General features: G+C 33.9%; 1 protein-coding gene and 1 long non-coding RNA gene across 3 annotated transcripts; one reads left to right on the forward strand and one right to left on the reverse strand.

Moving 5' to 3' along the window:
- Positions 1-1,132: 1,132 nt before the first annotated feature.
- Positions 1,133-25,914, forward strand: LOC143226470 (uncharacterized). Of its 2 annotated transcripts, none has more exons than XR_013014641.1 (3): positions 1,133-1,443; positions 22,929-23,075; positions 25,650-25,914. It is a non-coding gene; the product is annotated as an uncharacterized LOC143226470 (long non-coding RNA). The 2 variants fall into 2 exon arrangements; XR_013014640.1 differs by lacking the exon at positions 25,650-25,914 and adding an exon at positions 23,355-23,565.
- LOC143226468 (uncharacterized) lies at positions 6,285-17,223 on the reverse strand. Its single transcript, XM_076457485.1, has 4 exons — positions 16,946-17,223; positions 13,118-13,885; positions 9,848-10,011; positions 6,285-9,461 (listed from the first exon to the last, which is right to left on the reverse strand). The coding sequence occupies exons 2-4, from the start codon at positions 13,485-13,487 to the stop codon at positions 9,234-9,236; spliced, it is 762 nt and encodes a 253-aa protein (XP_076313600.1). The 5' UTR covers positions 13,488-13,885; positions 16,946-17,223; the 3' UTR covers positions 6,285-9,233.
- Positions 25,915-26,123: the final 209 nt, after the last annotated feature.

The raw sequence follows: 26,123 nt of genomic DNA on the forward strand, positions 1-26,123 counted from the left end.
ATGTAGATGAAACGAACATTCTTTTTCTTCTGCAAATCTCTTTAATAACAAAATACCCTAATCCTAGTCCAAAAAGATTTTGGACCCTTGGCACACATTCTTTGTTGTTGTTCTCATTTGGTTGTTTGTTGAAAAGGTCAGTCCTCTGATATTTTATAATTCGGTAATTGTTAACATTAAAAATAAGTTATCAAAAACCAAACATTATGATGAAAATGTAATATTTTGTAATGAAAGGAAACACAATCCTTTTCCTTAAAAAAAGTTTGTTAATTTTTATAATATTGCCATGTATATAATAATATACGTTTCATTATGATTAAATGTAAAATATTTTAACGCTTAGAATCTGTATAATAAGTTTTAAAGGTTATAAAATTCCAGCGTCTAAATCAATTCCTCGACAAAAAAACTCAGGAGCCAAGTGTGCCTAACTTAACTGCACGACAGTTTATATAGGGAAATAGATTATATATTTATTTACTTTTGTAGCAACGAGTGCATACTAAGGATCATTTAATATCAACAATCCTCGATGGTATTGCCTAAACTAACTACTTTTGGTCCTTTTTGAGTCATGGTCCGGCATAGCTAGATGAGTAGAGCACTCAACTATTATCTTGAGGGTCACAGGTTCGAATTCTCGTCACACCAAACATACTCCACTTTCAGTGATAACGAGAAAACCCTCTTGACCGATGAAGGTCGAAACGTTGTTCGCTCCTATGCATAAAAATTTTCTCAACCCAAACCAGCCGTTTTACACATATATGCTCCACTTTCAAAACCGTTGAGGCGTTATAATGTTACAGTTAGTCTCACACTGCTAAATTAGGGACGGCTAGCGCAGATAGCCTTCATGTAACGTTGTACGAAATTCATAAAATAAGCAAACAAATCCTTTTATGTCTAAATACGTGTGCTGACTGATTGCATTGAGAGAAAGCAGAAAAATAAAATGGCGCGAAATTACGTGTTGTGCAACCACAGCGCTTCATTCCTGAAAAAATAAAAGGTGAAACCACCATTACAATTCTAGAATCAAAGTTCGATTTAGGACTCAAAGAACGAGAAAATAATTTAGTTATGTATTGTGCAATCACAGTGTGTCGTTCCTGAAAAGATGCTGAATCCACTATTAAAATCTTAGAAACAAAGTTCGATTTATAATCCATAGAACGAAAATTCTTCTAGGTTCGAGTTTTATTTAACACAGTCTTGCGCACGAATAAGATGGAAGGAAATACTAGAGCTTAACGATGAATTTTTTAGTCGATATGGTGACTTGGGGCCCGGAAATTGTCGAGACCTGCTCTAAATTCATCCAAAGCTAAGAAATATCAACTCGTTAAATATATATCGAACTGATGTTAATATTTATTCATGATGTAAAATTCTGTTCTGTTATACCATTTCTATCACATATTTCAACACGAAATTCAGGTATAGTTTTGCTTCTTTATATCAAAGCACAAAATATAAAGTTGTAAACTGAGTTATTTGAATAGATTTATGATAATACAGGTTTTATTTTCGGCTTTATTTCACTCAGCTTGAATTTACTCTTGAATTTTATAGTTCAGTATCAATTAAATTAATCCGTTAATATAAGATTAAAACAGTAACCCTTGAATAATTAGAATAAAGAAAAACAATAACATTAAACCTATTTGTATGTGAGAGACTGATATTTAGTCTGAAATCGGTATTCGGGAATATTCGATTTAGTGTTTTATGGCACAAAGCAGCTAGGCTATCTGTGAGGGAATATTTGTCCTTTGTTCGCGGTTAAGGAGAATAACTCATCATATAAGAACCATATTGTAACTTCTAGTGCGAAGCTCTACTTTAAAAACTATTTAGTTTTATAAAGGCCCGACCGAAATTTTATAAAATAAACAACTAACTTCTCTTTTTTAAATTAATTTAAATAAATAATTAAATTTTCCTTTTTTAATGAAAATATACACGCATTAATAAAAACACTTTATTAGTGTGTTTGTATTTTTATTGGTTGTAAAATTGGATGATACTCTGTTCTACAAATAAGTTATAAGACGTTAGTGTTTTCTGGTTTCGTTTGTTTTGAATTTCGCGCAAAGCTTCACGAGGGCTATATGCGCTAGCCATCCTTAATTTAGCAGTAAGACTAGAGGGAAGGCAGCTAGTCATCACCGCCCACCGCCAACTCTTAGGCTACTTTTTTACCAACGAATAGTTGGATTGACCGTCACATTATAACGTCCCCACGGCTAAAAGGGCGAGCATGTTGGGTGTGATGGGGATTCGAACCCGCACCTTTGGATTACGAGTCGAGTACCTTAACCGCCTGGCCATGCCAGGCCCGTGTTTTCGGGTGTAGCTGATTTAGCATTTTATGCGACTTTCATTTCTCTTGTGATAAATCTTTATTTTTTTTTCTAAATAGTCTATAACTGTCAAATACAATGGAAACAAACATTATAGAATACATTGTAAATTTCAGAAAACATTGTATTCTGAAATTGATATGTGGTTCTTAAAATAATTTTATAGAGATTAAAACAATGACTTAATTTTTAGATATTAAAATATCTGTGTTGATAATAATATTTACCCTTTTGAACGTTTTGTTGACTGAAAAATGTTTAAAACGTAAATTCAATTACTAGTTTTAAAACAGTGATAGTAATATGCCATTTGTACAGTATATATATTTAGTTTGTTTTTTTGGAATTTCGCACAAAGCTACTCGAGGGCTGTCTGTGCTAGCCGTCCCCAATTTAGCAGTGTAAGACTAGAGGGAGGGCAGCTAGTCATCACCACCCACCGCCAACTCTTGGGCTACTCTTTTACCAACGAATTGTGGGATTGACCGTCATATTATACACCCCCACGGCTGGGAGGGCGAGCATGTTTTAGCGTGACGCGGGCTCGAACCCGCGACCCTCGGATCACGAGTCGCACGCCTTACGCGCTTGGCCATGCCAGGCCCATATATTTAGTAATGAACGGTTACTATGATGACTTTTGCCTTGTTAAACAATTAACATTTATGAGCAAAGGAAGCAAAAGATAAATATTGTCATTTAGGCCTAAGTAAGAGTAACCGATTTTCTCCCTTCCATATGTAAAATGCTCAACACTAAAAACATCATACGTTATGTTATATAACATACAAATAAAAGATGAAGACCAATTGTAAGAAATAGATCGAAATAATCTTAGCATCCTCTGAATTTTTTAAAGAAAAATCACTGACGCTGTAAAAGTAGATGCGTAAATATTTATATTTGCAATCTGAATTATATCTCGTTATAAATATGCCACTTTATCTATAGAAAAAACACTCATGTGTAAACATTTACAATAGTTATATTATTTACCGTTTTTACTTGGTTTCCAAATGACGACCTTTGGAGGAGAAAGGTGTCCATCAGTCAAACCTCTTGCTGAGTCCTTTATTGGAATGGAATCCCACGACAACGGTACCAACATTTTGTAAATAACTATTTTGGTAGAAGGCCCTCATAAGAACGTAAAATTAAAATTGTCAGTGTTTTTGCTTTTTTAATGTATAGATACAACTTTTTATGGTACATCATAATGATGGCCTTCACTGTCATTAACAAATTTCTGATTAGATAAGCAGTTATCAATAGCACAGAATTAGTTTTGTTTATAAAATTCACGATCTAATTTCAAATATCTCAACTGATGACATGACCTGTTTCATATTTTCTTTTTCAAGACGAATTTTTGACATTTTTTTAACAGTGTAGTTTCTTAAATAACCAGATTGTTATTATAAATGCGCATGTGAATGCTTTTAAAAACTTGAAAATATGTTATTGTTAATATTCATTCGGAAGGTGGCTGGACATAAGAATAGCTTATCTACGGAACTTGTTTCATTTTATGCAAAAACGGCTCGTTTCGGTTGAGAAAATATTTTACATAGAAGAGCGAACAACGTTTCGACCTTCTATGTAAAATATTTTCTCAACCCAAACGAGCCGTTTTTGCATATAAATTTCTCAACAAGTGGGTTTCTCGACATCACTGATTATGGAACATGTTTCAGTTAATAACTTAAGACAAAAACTTGGTGAACCTGTTTGTAGTGAAAGGCTTACGTTACAAAAATAAAAACAGGTGGGGTTAGAAGTCGGATTCGGTCGTCATTGGATAAATGCAAAAAGGTCAGTGACCTCTACGAGCTTCACTTGCTTTATCAGCTTCCAGACATAACAGTCGTCGTGTGTAAAAACTGATGTATACATATACACACATATACAGCACATAAAACCCTGTTATGTCTGTCATGGGCCCAGCATGGCCAGGTGGTTAAGGCATTCGACTCGTAATCCGAGGGTTGCGGACTCGAATCCCTGTCGCACCAAACATGCTCGCCTTTTCAGCCATGGGGACGTCACAATGTTACGGTCAACCCCACTATTCGTTGGTAAAAGAGTAGCCCAAGAGTTGGCGGTGATTGGTGATGACTAGCTGCCTTCCCTCTATTCTTACACTGCTAAATTAGGGACGGCTAGCACAGATAGCCCTCGAGTAGCTTTGTGCGAAATTCAAAAAACAAAAAAAAAAACAATGTCTGTCATATCCTGAAGAGCACTAGTATTGGGCGAAATGCATCGTCGGCATTCCATGTAGCAAATTTAGCATGGTTGATATATTACTTATTCTTCCTTGCTTTAATATCTAAAACACCCTGATTGTAATTTACAAATTTTAAAGATTCCCACCTACATACATCTGAAACAGTGATTATGAAATAGTACATGTTTGGGAAATTATAAGGTTAGTCTGAAGGGTATATGCGCTCGCCTTCCCTAATTTAGAAGTGTAAGACCAGAAGAAAGGCAGGTAATCATCACAACCTACCGCCAACTCTTGAATTACCATTTTACCAACGAATAGTGGGGTTGACTGTTACGTTACATTTTAACGCCCGCATGGCTGAAAGGGCGATCATGTTTGGTGTGACAGGGATTCGAGCCCGCGACCCTCGACTTTCGAGTCGAGTGCCCTAGCCACCTGGCTTAATACGAGAGAACTACATATAAAACTTCTGTATATTGTATAACATCCACATTACGGCACCAAAAAATACATAAAAAATATGTAAGAAACAATTTGTAAAGTATCGGGAAACTACAAAATATGTCATTTTTAAGCACAATAAAATTTGTTTAACGATTGGTAAAGAAAAATCGAATAAAAAATAAAACATTCAATTATTATATGCATTGTTATTGTTGTCTATAATTATGGACGAAATTATAATATTGATAAACAGCTATCACGCCTTTCAATAATTAATGAAATCAAAGATGATTGAAATAACATTGCTCACAGGTAACATAAGACACTAAAAAAATATGCAAGTTTTACAGCTCGATAACAAATATTCAGTTGTTTTCGTCATACGAGTGGGAGGTCCTAAACATTACGTCATTACACTACCCTGTTGCATTGCCAACTAGGATTGCACAATATTGAACTAAATTTCAGTATTGCTAATAGGCAAGATAACAAAAACATATATATACCGTGTTTCTCCGAAAATAAGACAGGGCTTATATTAATTTTCACTCCAAAATATGACACTAGGGCTTATTTTCTGGGGATGTCTTATTTTGATATATTAAAAAAATGAAGTTACAAAGTAAAACTATTAAACTAACCATTTAAAATAAACTATTATTAAACTATTAAACTAACTGATTAATAGTTAAACAAACTAATTAACTATTAAACTAATTAATAAATTAATTTTTTTTTATTTCTTTCCTCTTCCTGCCACTCTTAACTAGGGCTTATTTTAAGGGTAGGGCTTATATTAAAATTATCCCCAAAAATCACACTAGGTCTTATTTTATGGGTAGGTCTTATTATCGGAGAAACACGGTATATGTGTGTGTGTGTAATTTGATTTTTAATTTGTAGAAACTGTCTTGATAATAATTTTAGCCTATAGTTGTGCACGTTTCGTTGACCCGACGCATTTTAAAACATACGTTTAGTTACTTTTTAAAACTGATAATCGTACGTCAAAATCATTTTATCTATTTGCATATACAACACCCTGAGGTAAAAGCACAGAAGAAAATTGAAAACAAATGTATACTTATATATTTTTGAATATACAGGAAAGAAAGAAATAGAAAAATGATTATTTTATTTCAACACATCTTTTACTAAATTTTCAACAATTATATCTGAAAGAATCAAAACTTTTATTACTGTAGTAAATGTTTGGTTAGATAATAAGACTAACAACGACATATTAAAAAGGATTTTATTCACCAGCTTAAATTGTTTAACATTTCACTGAAAATGAATAATATCGTATCTCAATACTAACAGCTTCGAGTAGGCTAATCAGCGATTTGTGTAAAATGTGGTGAATCACACTTACCGAATTAAGAATTTTTAGAGTCACTGGTTGTAACCGAGATTAAAATCAACATGGCGAGTTACTGAGGCTAGAGCGAATTTAAATACTTTCTTGCAAGAGTAAAAATAACTATAAAATTGGTTTCACTTTGATTAGCCTACTTTGCTTGTTCCTAACCGAATCAAACACATTAACATGGAAAATCTCGTACTGCTTTCAACCATTTATAAGCTATAATACACTAGTCATATCACGCCATCACACGCTGAGACTTCAAACTAGCAAAAAAGGAAAGACGCATTTATAAGTTTCTTTAAAATGAGACTACAATTTAATAACAAGAATAAAACTAAGCATTATATACAGGTTATCAACAAAATAATTTGTGAAAGTTTCAGAATGGGGGCGACGCTAAAAAAAGAAGGACCAAGAGGCTTGGCTTCCATAATAGGATGTTGTCTCCCAAAGTTAGTGAAATGCATTAATCTAATTTTAGGTTTGGTCCCATTAAACAGAGCATTGCGTCTCCTATACCCAGTTAAGAAAGGCGAGAGACGGGACTCCTGTAAAGCTATGACTTGTAATTAACCTGTAAACCTATTAGTATCATTTTTCAAATATTCAGTGTATCCTGAATACTAATAAATGGGAATTGATTAATTATATAGAAAAGTGTGCTGTTAAAAATGTGTATATGTTGTCTGTTCTGGTAAAACTTCATATTTCCAAAACATAGCGTGAACTGTTGTCATATTAACATGAAAGTAAAATAGATCAAAGTATCAGGAGTTACTTCTGTACAATAAACACATCTTAACAATCACAGAAGTCAAACTTAACAATATTACAATGAACAAGTCTTTGTTGATATCTATAAACAAAACAAAGAAACTCTTGATTGCTTACCACCCCCATTCAATAGATGTGTGTGTGTATGTATATATATATATCGCTGTTAAACACAAGAATAATACACCGATTTTATGGGTAGTTTCAGCAGCAAATACACTACCTTTGGCTGGTGTCACTTAAATCATCGATGAACCTGATTTATTGATTCTTAGTTATAATAGTTTTACCCACACGTCAGATAAGTCAGGAATCAATGGCATTCCACTTTGTCTTTTGTACTGGAGAATTATCTCACTATACAACTTCGAGTGAAGTTGATAGAGTGTACTCTGGTCTTTCTTCTATTATTTTTTTACATTAATTGTACCCTCAATACAGACAGCTATGTCCCTCTTGTTTTATTTCACGTTAAGCAAGTCAACTGATCTACAGCATACTTTGCAAATTGAAAATACTATTGGAGAACTAAACGATAATTTTAAAACTGTTACGGTATCGTGAAAACAGTACGTTAATGTATTCCTTAGTATAAGGCTAAGTAAGCTTGATGATTATTGAAATTTAACTGACATTTTAGGCCAAATTAAAAAGATATATAACTATAGATATTTTCACAAAAAGTGTGAGCGAGGTAACTAGAATTAAAATTTGAGAAAAAATAAGAAGTGGAATAAAAACACAAAAAATAGCACGATGTGAACATTGTAAAGTTGTACCAGTTGTTTTATTTAAGTGCAAAGCGACTCAATTGACTATATATTTGAACTGCACCCACCGTGGCTATCGAACTTTGGTTTCTAATGTTATAAGCACATAAGATTACCGCTGAGTCATTGAAAATTCCATTTTTGACAGTGATTTTAACAATTATGTTGAAAACAACAATAATTATTCCTAATAGGAATTTCCGACCAATAGGAAAATGGTACACACGAGAGTCATCAATAAAGAACGCGACCAAAAGAAGGAACACGCATGAAACGTCATCGAAACGTAAAATTGAAGGCAAGATGTTCAATAGTAAAAAGTAGTTCTGACTACGTGTACGTGCTGAGTGAGCTTAAAATAACAGTAAAAAGACGAAACAGACGGAGGTGAAAATATTCCTGCGTTGTGATTATATAAAAGCAGTGCTTGAAGTGAAGCGGGTTACTACCCCACTTCTTTTCAGGAAAGCCCTTCATCATCCCGTTATCATTTAATATATATACCCCCAATAGTAGACTGTAAGTTTATAGAAGGATAAGGTTCAATAGACGATGCACGAATGAGACAAAATAGTATACGAATAGAACGAATGAACTCTCTCCTTGCAGGCTCGGACGGTTGGTAACCATTAGAGATTCCATACTATAACTCGTAACAGTATACATCTATCTATAAATAATTCTATTGCTTTATTGTCCTTTGAACCTTGTATAGTTAATAATTCAGCTATACAAGTTGTAAATCACAAGGCGAACGTGCAGCTCACGTTATCGCATCGAATCACGCAAAGTTCACGCGTACACCTCGTGAATAATTATTATTGTTCACTATCTTACCTAATCTAACCTGACAAGTTTATAATCTTGGCATTTTAGTTAGTTTTATAATAATAAATAAACAAGAAATATAGTGCTCAACTTCGAAAACTTCACAAACCTCTTTCTCTCCCATTTCAAACATTATATAAAAAATTTATAATAAATTTACCAATTTATGTAATATATTCTCTCTTAAGCTTATTCAAAACTAGGAAGCATGTTTCATACTTCTGACCTTAAAAAGCATACCCTATCAAGTGGTTACTAAAATGAGCCTTTCCAAACAAGTTTTGTTTACCAATATTTATGTGTAAATCGTAGCTAATGATAAAACGATAAACTAGTGATTTCAAAAACTGATTATTTTTCTGTAAAACCTTCGTAAAAAACGTCCTTAAATCTTCGCATAATCCAAACTTGTATACAAACACATAGCAATCGTAATGAAAACAAAAAGTTTAGTCAACGTCCTTTTCAACGAGAATTAAACTTCCAGGTGGCAAAGAGTATACAGTCCCCAAACTTGGTGACAATCTCACAATCTTCATGCTTTCTGCTTTAGCTGTGGGAACGGGAGATATTACGCCCTCTGGTGTTTCACCATCTTTTTCTATTTTCTCTTTGACCTCTTCTGTTTTATCCAAAGATTCACAACGAGTTGAGCCATTTGAGAAATTCATTTGTAACTAGAAAGCAAATGTAAACAGATTAATATCTGAAAAGGAATATAGATATATTTTTCAATAAAAACAATATGATAAAAATGAGAAACAGATATGTTATAATTTAAAATTACAAAATTAGTAATTTGAGAAAACTGGTTGCTTTGATAAACTGCACACGCATAATTATGTTTCAACGATATGGTATATTCACGTGCAAGAACAAAATTTTAGGTTTATCGTATCATCACAATCTTAACAACCAAATTTCTTCAAGAAAAGTATAGCATTGTTTACTGTAGAGCATCTTGGAAAATACTCCGATGTGAAGCCTAAGAAATAAGTACAAGTTTTAATGTGATGTAAAACTGTAGCAATTGCATTAAATCAAAAATAAGTAAAAACATTACCTGATAAATAACAGTACGAACAGAATCTTTCCTCATTGCCCTGGTCTCTCGAAGGTACGCCGTTGTTCCTACACAATTTCCCACAGCACAAATAAATGCAACAAGGTCAGTTAGTATCAAGACCACTAAACCTGGAAAGTCTTCGTGATGTTCTAAGTTTTCGTCTAATGATAAAAGAGTTAAATGAGTGGAGGAAAACAACATTAAGATATTTTAGTATTTAAGCTATTACAATTGCAATAAAAAAATTACATTTTTATGACATAAAGGAACATAATATTTTCCCTTACGATACAAATTTATTTTATCTTTAAAGGAAAATATCTTTGTCATTCAACATATGCGTTGTTGTGTGGAATTTATATAATATAAATGTTGTAACTGCTTTATAAATTATTTGGTAAAAAATACTGAAAAGTCAGATCTACTTACTGAATGAGAAATGTTTTAATTTCTTCAAATGAAATTTCTTGAAATTTTACGTTTTTTAACGTAACTAACAGCAACAAAATGTTAGGCCAAATTTAACAAACAAATAATGCTAGTTATTTATTTGTTAACTTATCTTGTACCTTTAGTACTCTAGTTTTTCATTAAACAAAATTCAAAACTTATGGTGTTGAACTAACTAATACGGAATCGCTAATGAACTAACAAATTATTATTTTAGACCAGCTGGTGTTCTTATATTGGACAAACAGTTTCTCACTTTCTGAAGAAAATTTTAGTCTCTGACTGAACTCAGTCGGAACATCTTTCGGCCATTTCTGTTATACTTTGAAAGAAATAACGCACTCCTGGATTCAATAATAAAGATATAATATTAGGAAAAACTGTTTCCAAAAATTCGAAATATTGTACTTATAATCACTTCGTACTGAGCAACCCAGCTAACAAACAACGTTTCTACAACGTTGCTGAATAGTTGTACATTGGTAAAATTCACAACGCATTATATGTTGTGGTTTGGTTTGAATTTCGTGCAAAGCTGCTCGAGGACTATCTGCGCTAGCCGACTTTAGTTTAGCAGTTTAAGACTAGAGAGAAGGAAGCTACTCATCACTACCCACTGCTAACTCTTGGGCTAAGCTTTTACCAATGACTTTATGACCAATCACTTTATGACACCCCCACAACTCAAAGGGCGAGCATATTTGGTGTGACGGGGATTCGAACCTGCGACCCTCGGATTACGAGTCCAGCTCCTTAACCAACCTGGCCAAGCCGGGCTCTTATAATAAAAATAATGTGACGGATTTACCGTTATACGTTTATTTTAATACTTACGCTTGTTTCAGTATAGTTTTCCTTTTTGCGTGTGATGTATACTGTTGACTATGTACTGCGCAAATCCTGCCTGTTCTTTAAATTTATAAAGGATTATTTGAAGTAAGAATCAACAGTATTTCTTTTACGAAAACGAATAATGTTCGTGTGTTCGAACATTGTTAAAACTTCGAGAAACTCGCGTAATTCGTATAAAAACAACTAGTCGAGAGATAGTAAGAGAAGATTATTATTAATCGGCTGCAGTCAGTATGCTATAGGCCTAGCTATAATTGTGATTAACGCCTATTAAACGGAAAACTACAGAACTGAACTAGGAACGTTCAAAGGTTTCGAACATTACAAACCGTTTAACTTCAGTGAATTACTTCGGACGTTATTATTTCTACGAGGACATTAAATATCATCCTCGGTAAGAAGTGAGCTTGTAACAGGTGTGAGACTATCTAAAAAAAGACATCTTTAGCTTAGGCAAGGTGTGACAATATCAACTCACAACTAATTTGTTCGTCGTGGAGCTGGATCATCCATAAAATATTCAATTCGAGACCGAATATAAGACTTAGTACTGTTTGTGAGTTTGTAAAACTCTTTTGTATAAGCCATTATTTGAAAATATCTATCAGTAATAACTGTTATTATAAATTGTATTATTTTTTGTTTGTATACTAAAATATTTTTGTGTGTTGATAAAGATAATAAATTTGATACATATTAACATTTTATTAACTATTAAATTAAAATAAAACAATTCCGGTTATTTAAAATTGTAATAAGTTTCATAATAAATCGGAAACTCCTCTCAGATAAATTATTATACATAACAATACATATACATTTTAAAATTTCGACCATTGCAGCTGCCTGGTCAGGATGAGAGCGTTAACCTTTTCTAGGAAGAATACAAATGTGTATTAAAATAAAACTTTAAGTATCATGCTTCAAAGTTTTGGTGGCAAATTATTTTAAATAGTTTCACGTCGAATCCAGTGGATACAGCAGTATTTGGAAAAGTGCTTCTATAAATTTGAAAAAAAAATAAATGCTAATAGTTACAGTAAAAGGTAATTTGTTTTTCATAATATTTTTCATGTTATATTAATGCTGTTAATCATACTTTAAGTTACGGTTTTCAACATTGAAAAATAAAGAGTAAATGCACATATTTTTACAATATACCCCTTTACCTATCTAAGATATGAAATTCTACAAGTTCCCCCTACTAACCATAATAGATACTTACTGAAAACTAAAAGAATCTGATTTTAAGTTTTAACATTAACCATGATCTTGATTTTACATACGTTAACAATACGCTTAACATTGGCCCAATAAATCTCTATAGTAATATGGCTTCTCTTCTGAACTATTACTTTTTCTGATTCCACTAACTCAGAAACGTTTGTTATTTCTTACTTCACAAGTTTAAGAATAATTTTAATACCAGCTTCAACGATTAGCAACACCTATTATTTCTGACTCCACTAGTTTAAGACGTCTGTTAATACCTACTTCAGTGGTTTGACAGCACCTATTATTTTTGACAACACTAGTTTATGAATACTTGTAAAAACTTACTTCAGCAACTTAACAACACGTTATTTTTTCACAGTAATTTAACACCTGTTTTTCCTAGTTATATCTCGACTTTAAGACTTCCTGATTTTATTTCGTTTGATTAACAAGTAACTATGACCTTTACATTAATTTATTTAATGACAGTTATTAATTTTAGTAGTTTACAAAAATAATAAAAATACGTACCTTATCTTAAACATCATGCTCTATAAAAATGCATTCCATATTCACTAATACTGAAAGTTTAGATCTAACCGACTTATAACAACACCTGTTGTAATACTTTGTATATATGTCTATATCTTAACCTTTATTAGCTTAAACGTTATACCAAATATCTTAATTTATGTTTTCTTTATTTACGTCTCTGTTTTTATAAGCATCCGCTTGCTCATTTATCGTTACCTGTTTTCAATAACTTAGCGCCCCCATCGGGCAGATGATGCATCATTATCATGTGAACGAGAATAAGTGTGGCGGTAATCATGGCCGAGATGATGCTAAATACCAGGCACAAAGTTACTACGACGTAGTTATCCCGCCTTGTTCGTCTGGAAGGATCAGTACCCCAGAAGATGGCGATCCCGATTGCTCCAGCGACGAGCGAAAATAAACACTGGATGTCCCATAAACGGAGAAATTTTTCCACAACCAACTGTCCGTCTTGAAGAACGATCAATATGGTAAAGAGGATTTCAGGCAAAGCACACGATGTTAAACCAAAACTTGACAATAAAGTAAAACGGTAATACCACGGAACATGAATTTCTCTCATGTTTGTTCGTATCTAAGAAACTGGTAACTCTGATCACGTTACGTGAGGCAAGGCAGGGAGAAACGGAATCGCCTTGACATAGGTGCTCTCTGCACTAAAACGGTGGCGCCACTTCTTAACGGCCTTGAAAACGAAGACACATTTCTGTGAGTTCAGTAACTTCTCTTTAAGAAACGTGAAAGTTACTCCGCAAATTGTTGGTACCAAGTGACATTTAAAACAGATTGCCCCAGTTTTATCACCATATCAACTTCTAAACATCTTTTAAACGTATTTAAATCTCAGTTTGTATGGTTTCTCTACATAGAGGATTGAATTTCCGGAATCTGTACTCTTTCACCTCTTGACTTCGATAGGAAAGCTTGTATACGCTAGCATTTCGAGGCGTGGTGTTTCTCCTGTAAAAGACAGTTGATTTACTTTAATTATTGTGTTACATTTAATAATTTATGTTTTTTACCTTTCACCAAAGCATCGTAAAACTAATTCAACATGACCAACTTTAATACCAGAAAAATCTAAAACTGCCTCTATCATTGTTTTGTATCTGTAATAAGATATATTGTTACCAAATCCTATGTAAGTTGGCTGATACACACGTAAAAAGTTCACGAAAACCCCAAACTTTGTTCTCCTCTTTTAAAATTGAGCAAAAGCTAAAGATTCCAAAATTGTTTCTACGTCTGTGTTGGACCTGCAAAAAATAACTTTGTACTAAATCTCATGTAAATTGGCCGAAGTACGCTGGAGTAATTGTCAAAGAACTCTAAAATTATGTTTTTTGCGACATCTTATCCCCCTCCCGACCAGAACTCCTAAAATTATGGATTTATTTAACATTTTAATCCCTTAAAGTGACCAAAAATGGGCATATCCCACATTTTTATATGTACGTCAAATCTATACCCAGATATGGAAGTTGAGGTTTTTGGGGGCCAAAGTAGAACTCGTTTCATACGTAAGTCTAGTGTCCAGTGTCAGAAAAACTTTACAAAATATGCAATGGCTCCTTTATTCTCACTGTAAATAAAAGTTTCTAGTATATTTCCTCTTATAAATATGAAAATGCTATTTACACATTTATAGATAGTGTTACAAAAGCAATCGTGTAATAAGAGGTCATCATCAAAGGAAAAAAAATGTTATTTTAATAGGCGAGGGGAACTCCGTGGAGTGGATCGTTCGTATCCTCAAACCCCCCTGACTACGAGCTTGTATATGTATGGGGCCCGTAAAAAAAGTCTTTGCACTGAATCCCATGTAAGGTCACTGAAATATGGCGGAAAAAAGTGAAAAAAAACCCGACCAAATTATGCTGTTGTTTTGTTGGTTTTTTTTATAAAATATTGTTCCCTCTATAATAACTAAAAAAACATTTTTGTTCGTCAGTGTATGGGACCTATATATAGACAAATATATTTGCACCAAATCAAATGTAAATTGATCAAAATACGGTCGATTAATTTAGCAAATTTCTCCAAATCATGCTTTTTTTGTGAGATCTTACCCCTTATTAAAGGCCTAAAAAGAGCTTAATCCAACTTTACTTCAGTGTGTTAGACTCACGAAAATTTATATTTGTTTCAGTTTGCATCTTGATTGCTGTAAACATGACCGCACAAGAGCCCAAAAAATACATTTTGAGGTTGTTATTACCTTAGACCCACTAAAACCCTTAAAAAGGCCTAAATTAAAAAGATAAAGGTGTCTGGGCGTATTATCCTATCTAGTTTCAATTCAATCCGTCGAGAAACGAAAGAATGGTGGTCGGTTGAAATGTGTTTGATAGAAGAAACAACAGGTATGTTTCTCTGCAGAGACATAAATATTGTAAGATTCGAACTTCTTAGTTGAAACCCAGAAATAAGGAGAATAATCCCTTCTGTTGTTATGTATAAATATACATTACAGGTCAAAGTCACAGTAAAGACCAACATGTTATTTTCAAGTTCTAAAGTTAACGCCTTCCATTATTTTGAAGGTCAGCCAGAACAGAGGTCAAATATTTCATTTGAACGATCAAACACACAAAAAATATGTCCCTTGTCGCTCTTAAAGTCAAATACAATAAAACTTGTATCTTTTGTAACTTTAAAGTCACGGACACTGCAAAGATCAGCTTTTGTTGATATTTTGTTTTAAAAGGTCAAAGACCGACAAAGATCACCACCTGTTGTTGTTCAAAGGCATAGGGTGGTCTTATTTTTATTTTAAAAAATCAATGCTACAACAAAGGTCACGCATTTTGTTATGTTAAAGACCAAAGAACAAAATTCAGCATGTTGGTTTAACGACGAGTTATAATAAAGGAATTTTGTTTTAAAGGCCGAATACGGAGCAAAGTCAATATCTGTTGTTGTCTTAAAGGTTAAAGACAAAACAAGTGATATATTTTATTACGTTGAATGACAAAGTCAGCCTTTGTTGTTACTTTAAACGTCAAAGAGGCCTGGCATGGCCAGGTGGTTAAGGCACTCGTCTCCTAATCTGTGAGTCGCGGGTTCAAATCCCCGTTACACCAAACATGCTTGCTCTTTCAGCCGTGGAGGCATTATAACGTAACAGTCAATCCCACTATCCGTTGGTAAAAGAGTAGCCCAAGAGTTGTCGGTGGTTGGTGATTACTAGCTTCCTTCTCTCTAGTCTCACACTGCTAAATTAGGGACGGCTAGCGCAGATAGCCCTCGTGTAACTTTGCGCAAAATAAAAAAAAATATATTAAAAGTTAAAGACACAATAAAGTCAGCATCTACTGCTACTCTAAGGTCAAAGCCAAGCAAAGAGAAAAAACAATAAATCTCACGTCTTTTATTTTAAACAATAAAAACAAAAACGAGTAATATGTTTTGCTAGTTTAAAATAAAAAAACACAACATACGTCACTACCTGTTGCTCTGTTAAAGGTTAAAAGTACAACAAAGGCCAAAGTTTGCATCATTTTTAAATTTTATTATTAAGTCAAATTAACTTACAGTATTCACAATATTCAGTTCTCTTTAGGGCCCGGCATGGCCAAACGTGTCAGGCGTGCGACTCGTAATCTGAGGGTCGCGGGTTCGCTAGCCGTCCCTAATTTAGCAGTGTAAGACTAGAGAGAATGCAGCTAGTCATCACCACCCACCGCCAACTGTTGGGCTACTCTTTTACCAATGAATAATGGAAACTGACCGTCACATTATAACGCTCCCACGGCTGAAAGAACGAGCATGTTTGGTGCGATGGTAGTTCGAACTCGCAGCACTCGGATAAAAATAAGTTAAATTTTACTCCGTATACAACAGACGTGCAGATTGATTTAGTGTAATTGTCCAAACAAAGAGTTCTACAAGTGAAGCATAATACAAAATATTACATGGCTAGTAATCGTTTTTCACAGTCCTGTTGTGTTTAATACCAAAATTTTGATTATTCTACTATGTTTAATTTACTTGCATAAACACATTTTAGGTTTCACTTACCAATTGATTATTGTTCTTTAAGTGTTAAAACGTCTTCTAAAGCTATAGGACAAGGACCAAATTACGTGATTCACCCTGATGTCAGTAAGAGAGAGTTTGTGTAGGTTGAGATATATGAGTGAGACATATCGCTGTCCCAAGCAGTATATATATCATAATTCATACATCACGCACCCTTGAGTTGTCCTTTAAAATTAAATAACATGTATGACAAAAACACGTGCAGACCAAATGATGTAAGTACTTTCCTTGACACAGATCGTGTACGAACTGTAAATGTACTGTTGCAATCATGTGAAACTGCAAGTAACTCAATATGCGTCCTACGTATTGGTTTCCTCTGCTTTTTACATCGCCGATAACAAACTCTGATCCGTCGGACTGATTGATATTATTACTTAATTCAGAAATGAAACAAATTCCATGCAGTATGTAAACCTTTACCAGAGGTAATAATACAATAATATTAAATTTAACTTTCAAAGTCCAGAAAAATTTTCCAAAGCACCATATACACTTAATATCTACGGCTGCTCAGCGTCAGGTCTGATTTCTAACATCGTTACAAATCGGGTTTTGACGCTCGAGTGAGAGGAACACAGCTCATTATGTAACTTTATTTAACAAATAAATAAACCATATACACTGAAATGAAAAATATATTATATCTACTAGCGCTTTTGAAAATGTTTTGGATTGTTTGTTTGTTTTGGAATTTCGCACAAAGCTACTCGAGGGCTATCTGTGCTAGCCGTCCCTAATTTAGCAGTGTAAGACTAGAGGGAAAGCAGCTAGTCATCACCACCCACCGCCAACTCTTGGGCTACTCTTTTACCAACGAATAGTGGGATTGACCGTCACATTATACACCCCCACGGCTGGGAGGGCGAGCATGTTTAGCGCGACGCGGGCGCTAACCCGCGACCCTCGGATTACGAGCCGCACGCCTTACGCGCTAGGCCATGCCAGGCCCTTTTGAAAATGAAACAAACATTAAACAATAAATAGAAAACTTACGACCAGTGATGTTTAAAATAGATGGCTTTAACACTGTATACGAATATCCATTATGGCATGTTAAAAACTGAACCATAATTATGTAAACATGTATTTTATATACATTATTGTGACCCGAAACAAGAAAAAAAAACTTAGTTTTTTTCTTATGAAAATTTAGTTACTGGATGTTGCACGCTTAAAAAAACCACGAACTTTCGAATCAGTTTGAAGATAAAAATATCTGTTACGAATTACGATAATAAGTGAAATAATATTGGCAGAAAAAAAATGAATGACCAGCATCAGACATTATTTTACCCCACAGTTTTAAATGACGTCACACATCAAGTAATTCAAACCTTTTTGTTGTTGTTGCTAATAGTTTAATGGATAGTGAGCAGATGCCTGAAGATAGTGGAGTTACTAATGTTACTGTATTGTTTTTAAAGGGAACGATAAGAGGTGCCATAGAAATTGTAGGCCTATTAGTTTTACTTCTGTAGTGGGAAAAATTTAAGAGTCTGATAAAATAACTATTACAAAATAACTTAATGAAATATGATATAAAATAAAACAAACATGTAATCACTAGAATTTGATATGGTCTTTCTAATCTGACGATGTTTTGAGTGATGTTATATTTATCTAGATAACGTGGGTACAGTTATATATTCAAAAGGCGCCACACATAAGGTTAGCTAAACAAGAAACACATTGGTGGGAGTTGGAGAAACTAACTGATTGAACTGTAGAATGGTTGAATAAGAGAAAAACTAAAAATTATTAATGAAATTCAGTCTTCGTAACTAGAAGTGTTCCTCGGGAATCAATACTTGGACCTTTATTTTTTCTTAATTATTTTAACGCATTGTTATACTAACTTAATTAGTAAAGTGTCAAAATTACATTTTTGAATATTTTAAATTGTACTGCTGACATTGAAACACACAGAATGTCCTGGGTCAATTTGTAGGTCAGGTGTGTAGTTGGAAAATGAACTTTAATTATAGCTAATAGAAGGGAATGCATTACAGCTATCATAATTTCGATCCCAGGTTTGAAAAAGATTGGAACTCACTCAATGCCGCCACTAAAGGAAAATACGGTCCATGTCAACATGTTTGCATATTATTCTATGTTGATGTTACTGAGTAGAATGGAGTAGTTCTTGAGTAAATGCCCCAATAGTTATAGAGAAGGTAGCGTACAGTCATGTGAAAAAATTAGAACACCCTATGAATGCCTTGTATTTTTGTAACATTTTTGGATATATAGATATGTAATCTCAATTTCAACAATACTGAGATATTATAGGAATATAACTAAACAATTAAAACTGAAGAAAAGACTTTTCAAGATCTTCTGTAAATGTAATTCTACAAAAATGCATATTCTAACTGAGGAAAAGTTAGGACATCCTACCCCCTAATAGCTAGTGTTACCCCCTTTGGCTGAAATAACTGCAGTGAGACGCTTCTTGTAGCCATCTACCAGTCTCTAACATCGGTCTGAAGAAAGTTTGCCCCACCCTCCTGCTAGGTACGTTACTCCCTCAGTGTACACGTACACCAAAACAGATTGGCTCTCGTTTAACGCCTCGCTAGATTCCTATCTACCCGGCTCAACGAACATGCTAACAACAAAACAGAATTAGACAACTATGTTAATCAAGTAACAGAAGTCATACACAAAGCCATTAAAAAGACAATCCCTAAAACAAAGAAAGAACACTCACATAATCAATGGATTCTAACACCGGAAATTCATGCACTGATAATCAAACGCAGGCAGTTAAGACGAACACACTTCGTAACACGTGATCCGACTATCAAAACACAGATTAACAGAACAAATGCAAAAATTAAACAACAAGTTAAAATAACAAAAGAAATTAATTGGCAAAACTTTTGTAAAAACTTGGAAAAAAACAAAAACAATCCAAAAGAATTTTGAAAAAAATTCAAGAGTATTTCTTCCAACAAAAACACAAATTACTTGCTTCAACACATCACACATAACAACATAATCACAAGGACGGACTCGGCGAAAGCGGACCTATTAGCCGACTACTACGAATCCTCCTTCAGCGACTTAAATTCAGCCAACTTTAACACAAAACACTAATAACATATCAACAACTTCATAAGCACAAATCAATCTTTATTCATACCACAATTCCCTGGCGAGACATTAGGAAGATACTCAAGTTCAATCAACAGGAAAATTACCATCACAGAACTCAAAATTAACATTAAAAACTTGAAAAACACTTCCCCCCGGACATGACAAAATACCAAACATTATTTTCAAAAAAGGTTCCAGTCTTCTATTACAACACCTCACAAACATCATGAACATCTCACTAACAACTGGTTACTACCCCGACACATGGGAAAAAGCCATCATCGCAACGATTCCAAACAAACAAACAAACAGGACAAATCCGGATAATTTACGTCCCATCAGTTTGTTAAGTTGCCTTGGTAAACTGATGGAGAAAATTATCTCAAATCGTCTTCTTCACTTCTGTGAAATAAATAATATCCTTCCGGAATCTCAAAATGCCTCCAGGAAAAACAGACAAACAATAGATCACAGAATCAGTCTACAAAGCTTTTAATAACAATTAGGTAACAACAGGTGTATTTTTAGATGTTAAAAAAGTATTTGATAGCGTATAGCACAACGCCATCAAGTACAAATTAACACATCTGAAAATAACTCACACTATTATTAAATGGATATCAAACTTCTTAACTGATAGAACAGCCCAAGTGTTTCAGTATAACTGCAGGAGTGCCCCAAGGATTTGTCCTGTCGCTACTTCTGTACATTATTTTTGTTAGTGATATACCTTTCCCCAGTTTAACATACACTCATAATTCGCAGACGACATTGCTATCTGGAGTATCTCTAGAAACCTAGTAATGGCTGTGCCTCGCGTTCAAGAATCTCCAAACAATGTCTCGAACTGGAGTAACAAGTGCAGAGTAGTTTTAAATCCAACCAAAACACAAGCAATCACCTTTTACAGGAAACTAAAAATACAAAGAAAAACTCTAGAAAAAGTAAAATTCTCACTCGGAAATACGCCCATTAAAATGAGCAAACATATCACATTCCTTGGCATCACTTTCGACACAAGACTAACATGGAAAAAACATGTTAACAACATACACTCATCAATCAGAAAACGCATTTCATATTTAATGATTCTAACTAGCAAACACTCAAACTGCTCACCAAAGACCATTATTCAAATATATAAGGCTTACATTCGTCCGTTAACAGAGATGGATGTCAAGTCACATGCAATATGTCAAATAACACACTTCAGAAAATCCAAGTGCAGCAAAACAAAGTACTAAGAGCAGCATACAGACTACCACCATACACTCCCGTAAACTATAAACACCAAATCAGTAACTTACCAACTCTTAGAAACAGACTAATAGAAATGTCATACAAATATTATTTAAAAGCAGAACTCAGAAACAAACTAACTGCATCACTCTGTAAATTAGCTAGTGCACCAACCAAATATATTTCACCATACAACATATTTCAGCAATTACAAATCACACAACAAAGTACATAAAGAACAAACCTTACGTATATATTATGTGTTTCTTTTTCAGGTCTCGGTCACAGGACGGGTAAATCTTTTGGCGCCTGTCCTGTGAAAGTGGTTTTCTCGGGGCACTCCCATTTCCCCACAGCCAAATCTTAGGCATTGGATCTTTAAATCCCAGCCAAGGCAACTTTATTGCCATGCCCTGAATCGGGTCGTTTCGCGTTCGTGTTCATATTTACTATGACATCTGCTTTTCGGGATCTGGTCTGGCTGGTTTCTCCGGTGCTACCTTTCTCTCGCTCATCAATATTATGACCAACCTCACTCCTTCACCCAAAAGAGAATCAAAATAAAAGAAAAACAAAAACCACCTGCTAATTTCGATAATCTTTCACAAAAGGAAACAAAGAGGAACCACAACGTTCCTGATCACCCCAGTTGGAGAGAGAATTCTTCAGATTTCTCTCTCTCTAAACTAAAACCCTGCCACGTTAGTTTGCGTTTGCACTATTCGTTGCTAAAAGAGTAGCCCAAGAGTTGGCGGTGGGTAGTGATGACTAGTTGCCTTCCCTCTAGTCTTACACTAGTAAAGTTGGGACGGCTAGCGTAGATAGGTCTCGAGTAGCTTTACCTGAAATTCCAAAACAAACAACCAAAGCAATTGGAAAACTGCAAATGAAATAGAAGACGCACCATGTTCTAAAGTTCTCTGTATATTATTCACAAAGCACAAATAGGAGAAAGAGTAATATTAGCTAATGTGCAATTATTTAAAATAACATTAATCTGTATTTTTCTCGAATAATATAATTACAAATATCGTGAAATTATACGTAGTGTTTTTGTGCGGTAGATTACGTTACCACTACATGCATGTGGACACATACTAAATTATAATAAACCATGTTTTACCATAGTGACTTTAGACTTATGAGGTTTAATACTGCAAAAAACAATGCCATATTTAGTCATCTGCGAGCTCTGAAAATCGGATGTATTTACAGAGTTAAAATTACTTTTTCATACTGAGATGAAGTGTGGTTCAAAAATTGCATCATCATGGCTGGTTTTCAAATAATTTGTTTGTGTTACTTGATGTGTTAAATCGTGTATAATACATACTTGATATTTTCACAAAAATACTGATACTTAGTCATTTCTATAATGGAATGGAGTAAGAACACCTTCAAATTTTGTCCAGGACTGACCAGCCTGAAGTATGTGAAAATCTATCTGGTTTGATAACCAAATCAGAGTCAGCTGTTATAAATAAGGTATGATAATTTCTTCCATAAAAAAAAAATTCTAATTTTCAACTGTTAAAATGGAAGATAGTTTAAGTGTATAAAAATGTAGACCAATTTAACATCTTCTTACTGATTATTACTGTGTGTGTGTTTTTTTTTATAGCAAAGCCACATTGAACTATCTGCTGAGTCTAGCGAGGAGAATTGAACCCCTGATTGTAGCGTTATAAATTCGAAGACTTATCACTGGACCAGTGGAGGAGTGATCATTAATAAACTTTGTTATAGGATTGTGTTAACTATGTCACATGTAAGTGTTTACCATTTCCCTTGACCAGTATGCTTGTACTGATTTTATTGATTTTAAAGTTAGAATTAATAGTTGGCTTGAGGACAAGTCTAAAATTAAACGAAGAAGGAAACGTGTTGTATATAAGACAACATGTTGTTTTTACCTCTTTATTTTAATAGTGTCATTTGAAATTATTTATTTAGTTTGTGTATTTGAAATTTTCACATAACACGTGGCCAAGAATTTATTGAATTTACTTATTTCTAGCTGCTTTGATTTATTTGTCATTTTATTTAGGTAATACCTAATCTGCCCACGGAAAATATGGCTGCAATGAGATATGTTGTACGAGAATGTATACAGTACTGTCCTCCAATGATAGGCTAGATAATATCGAGGTTACAACGTACTTTATTGTTGAAAGAGAATGAACATTGACGTGGGTGGAACTAGTCACTCTGAGTAAATCTGACATTATTTGTTAAATAAGGAATGTTCAGTATATGATCTTGACCACTACACTTCATAAATAAAACAACTGTAACTATCCTTTGTTAGCCAAGGAAGTGTATACAGTGTGTTTGTTGTGATTTGCTCATTCGTTGTTGTTCTTTTGTGTCCAGTCAATTTATTTCATTCTCACAAACAGTTATCCAAAAATATTTAGAATTACTCTGTAATAGATACCTTTTCATGTTTTGTGTTATTCAGTAGGAAAATCAGATGAACTTGAATATACAATATATTGAATATAAAGGACACAGTTTTGGTGCTGTGACCATAGGATATCTTACTGTGGAGTTTTCTCTTTAATGCCCTCCTGATTGTCCTTTACTACTATTTCTTGTGCTTTAATATTTAATAAACGGCTTATATTCGATAAGCTTGATAAACGTATTCAATAACGGCTTATATTCGATAAATATATAAATTAATTCTATAACCTGTACACGTTTTTTCTTGAGTTTAGTTACGGCTAAGATTTACTCTACTTAAAACTATCAATAAATAAATGTTAGACCATTTTAAAAGGTTTGATAAGCCTTAAATATGTTGTTATTTGCATCTGACCTTTATTTAGATCCGTTAGATTGCAATGTGTGCGAGTTTTCAGGACAAGGAAAAACTAATTAAGTATTATAACACTATCTAACATAAGCTTTGTTCCTGGATAGTATGTGTTATTTGTTAATTGCTTATGTTGTAAAAGTACAGAAAATGGCCATTATTCCCTTCAAACTTTATTTTTGACCTGGATAATGAAATTTAGAAACTAACCTATTTTCTATGTAAAAATGGACAAATTTGCACATTTTCATTTACATAAGGTCTGAATAAAACAACATATGAATCAAGATTTACATGTATTTATACTAATTTATACAAAAATGTTTAGAAGTGAGTAGTTTTTCGAGATTCGTGACTGTCATGTAAATCACTTTCACATATCAGCCCCCTTATATAGTAACCCATCATGTTTTCATTATATGCTCCTAGATCACAAAGGCAAAGTTTGAAGAGAAAAATAGGTCTTTTCCATTTACTTTAAGCATAAGCAATTGCGAAATAACACTTTCTACCCAGGTTTGTTTGTTTGTTTGTTTGGAATTTCGCACAAAGCTACTCGAGGGCTATCTGTGCTAGCCGTCCCTAATTTAGCAGTGTAAGACTAGAGGGAAGGCAGCTAGTCATCACCACCCACCGCCAACTCTTGGGCTACTCTTTTACCAACGAAAAGTGGGATTGACCGTCACATTATACGCCCCCACGGCTGGGAGGGCGAGCATGTTTAGCGCGACGCGGGCGCGAACCCGCGACCCTCGGATTACGAGTCGCACGCCTTACGCGCTTGGCCATGCCAGGCCTTCTGCCCAGGAACAAGGAAAAGTAAACATTTTGTTTCATAGTGTAATAGCTTGACAAAAGTGAATGAAACAAGTGTATGATTGTTGGATATGCAAGACTGTTTAATATAATAACATAAAAGTTATCATTTATTTCATTTAGTGATTTAATATTTAATGTTAATTTTGTTTTCACAATAAGATTAATTAAAGGTAATTATTTTACAAGCGATAGTTTTGACAAATTTTATTACGTAACTCGGTAAAGCAGCACGTTGTGTCTGTGATTCAACTGTTGCAAATCGACGTCACATTACTCGAATTTTCTGTATTTTTCTGATTGCTTTAAGTGAGTATTGTTACGTCACAGTGTCTCCTAGTTTGTTTGTGTGAATGTGTGTATATATGTAACCAACTGAGCGGAAATTAAGTTCAAACTGTAACAAAGTTGGTTCATGAAAAAACATGAAGTTACCCGACGTGTGAGTGATTAGCCTCAACAGGTGATTTCTAGTGTTTCACAGCTGTACTGTAAAAACAGAGATAAGAAAAATAACTTATCTTGTCATATGAGTTCTAAAGTAACTAAACCAGCCTGTGTGGACGTGTGACGAAAAACAGAAAGACATTATTTAAAGTTATAGGTACAATTGTGATAATCAAATGAAAGAAAGTAAGAAAAAAATGAAGTTAGACTACGTGATTGTAAGTTTAGCCGTGATTTAAAGTGAGTTTCTCATTTTAACAGATATAATGAAGAATAGTTTGTCTTGTCAAAGGGTTTTCTAAAGTAACTGAACTTGTACGTGTGGATTTTGACGAGAAAAAGACAGTTATTTAAAGTTCTGGATGCAGCTGTGATAACCCAGTGGGTAATGTAAGTGAACATATCGCAGAATGTACAGTAAAAAACAGAGTTAAGGAAAATAATTGCTCTTGTCAATTGGATTATAAAATAATTGAATCAGCTTGTGTGGACTTTTGGAAAGAAAAGAAAATTATTTAGTTTTCGATATAACTGTGATATCCTACAGTGTAAAGAATTTTTGTACAAACGATTGACTTGTTTTGAACATATTAAAACAAGTGGATTGTGTGCTGTGCGTTTATTGTTCTAATTTATCGCCAACAAATCACAGAAGCTACTGTAAAAGAATTCGGCCCTTGTAAAATCTGACAATGATGGCCTACTAAGCACACTACATCTGATATATACAGTACA

This window comes from Tachypleus tridentatus, chromosome 9 (assembly GCF_004210375.1).
Source record: "Tachypleus tridentatus isolate NWPU-2018 chromosome 9, ASM421037v1, whole genome shotgun sequence".
In the NCBI taxonomy this organism is placed as follows: Eukaryota; Metazoa; Arthropoda; class Merostomata; order Xiphosura; family Limulidae; genus Tachypleus; species Tachypleus tridentatus.

Bases quoted from the DNA above. Each gene is read 5' to 3' on its own strand.
- LOC143226468 (XM_076457485.1), bottom strand. From the start codon at position 13,487: ATGAGAGAAATTCATGTTCCGTGGTATTACCGTTTTACTTTATTGTCA. The intron at 10,012-13,117 runs GTAACGATAAAT...TTTTATCATTAG, and splicing joins CGCTAAGTTATTGAAAACAG to ACGAAAACTTAGAACATCAC. The intron at 9,462-9,847 runs GTAATGTTTTTA...TTTGCTTTCTAG, and splicing joins TTCGTACTGTTATTTATCAG to TTACAAATGAATTTCTCAAA.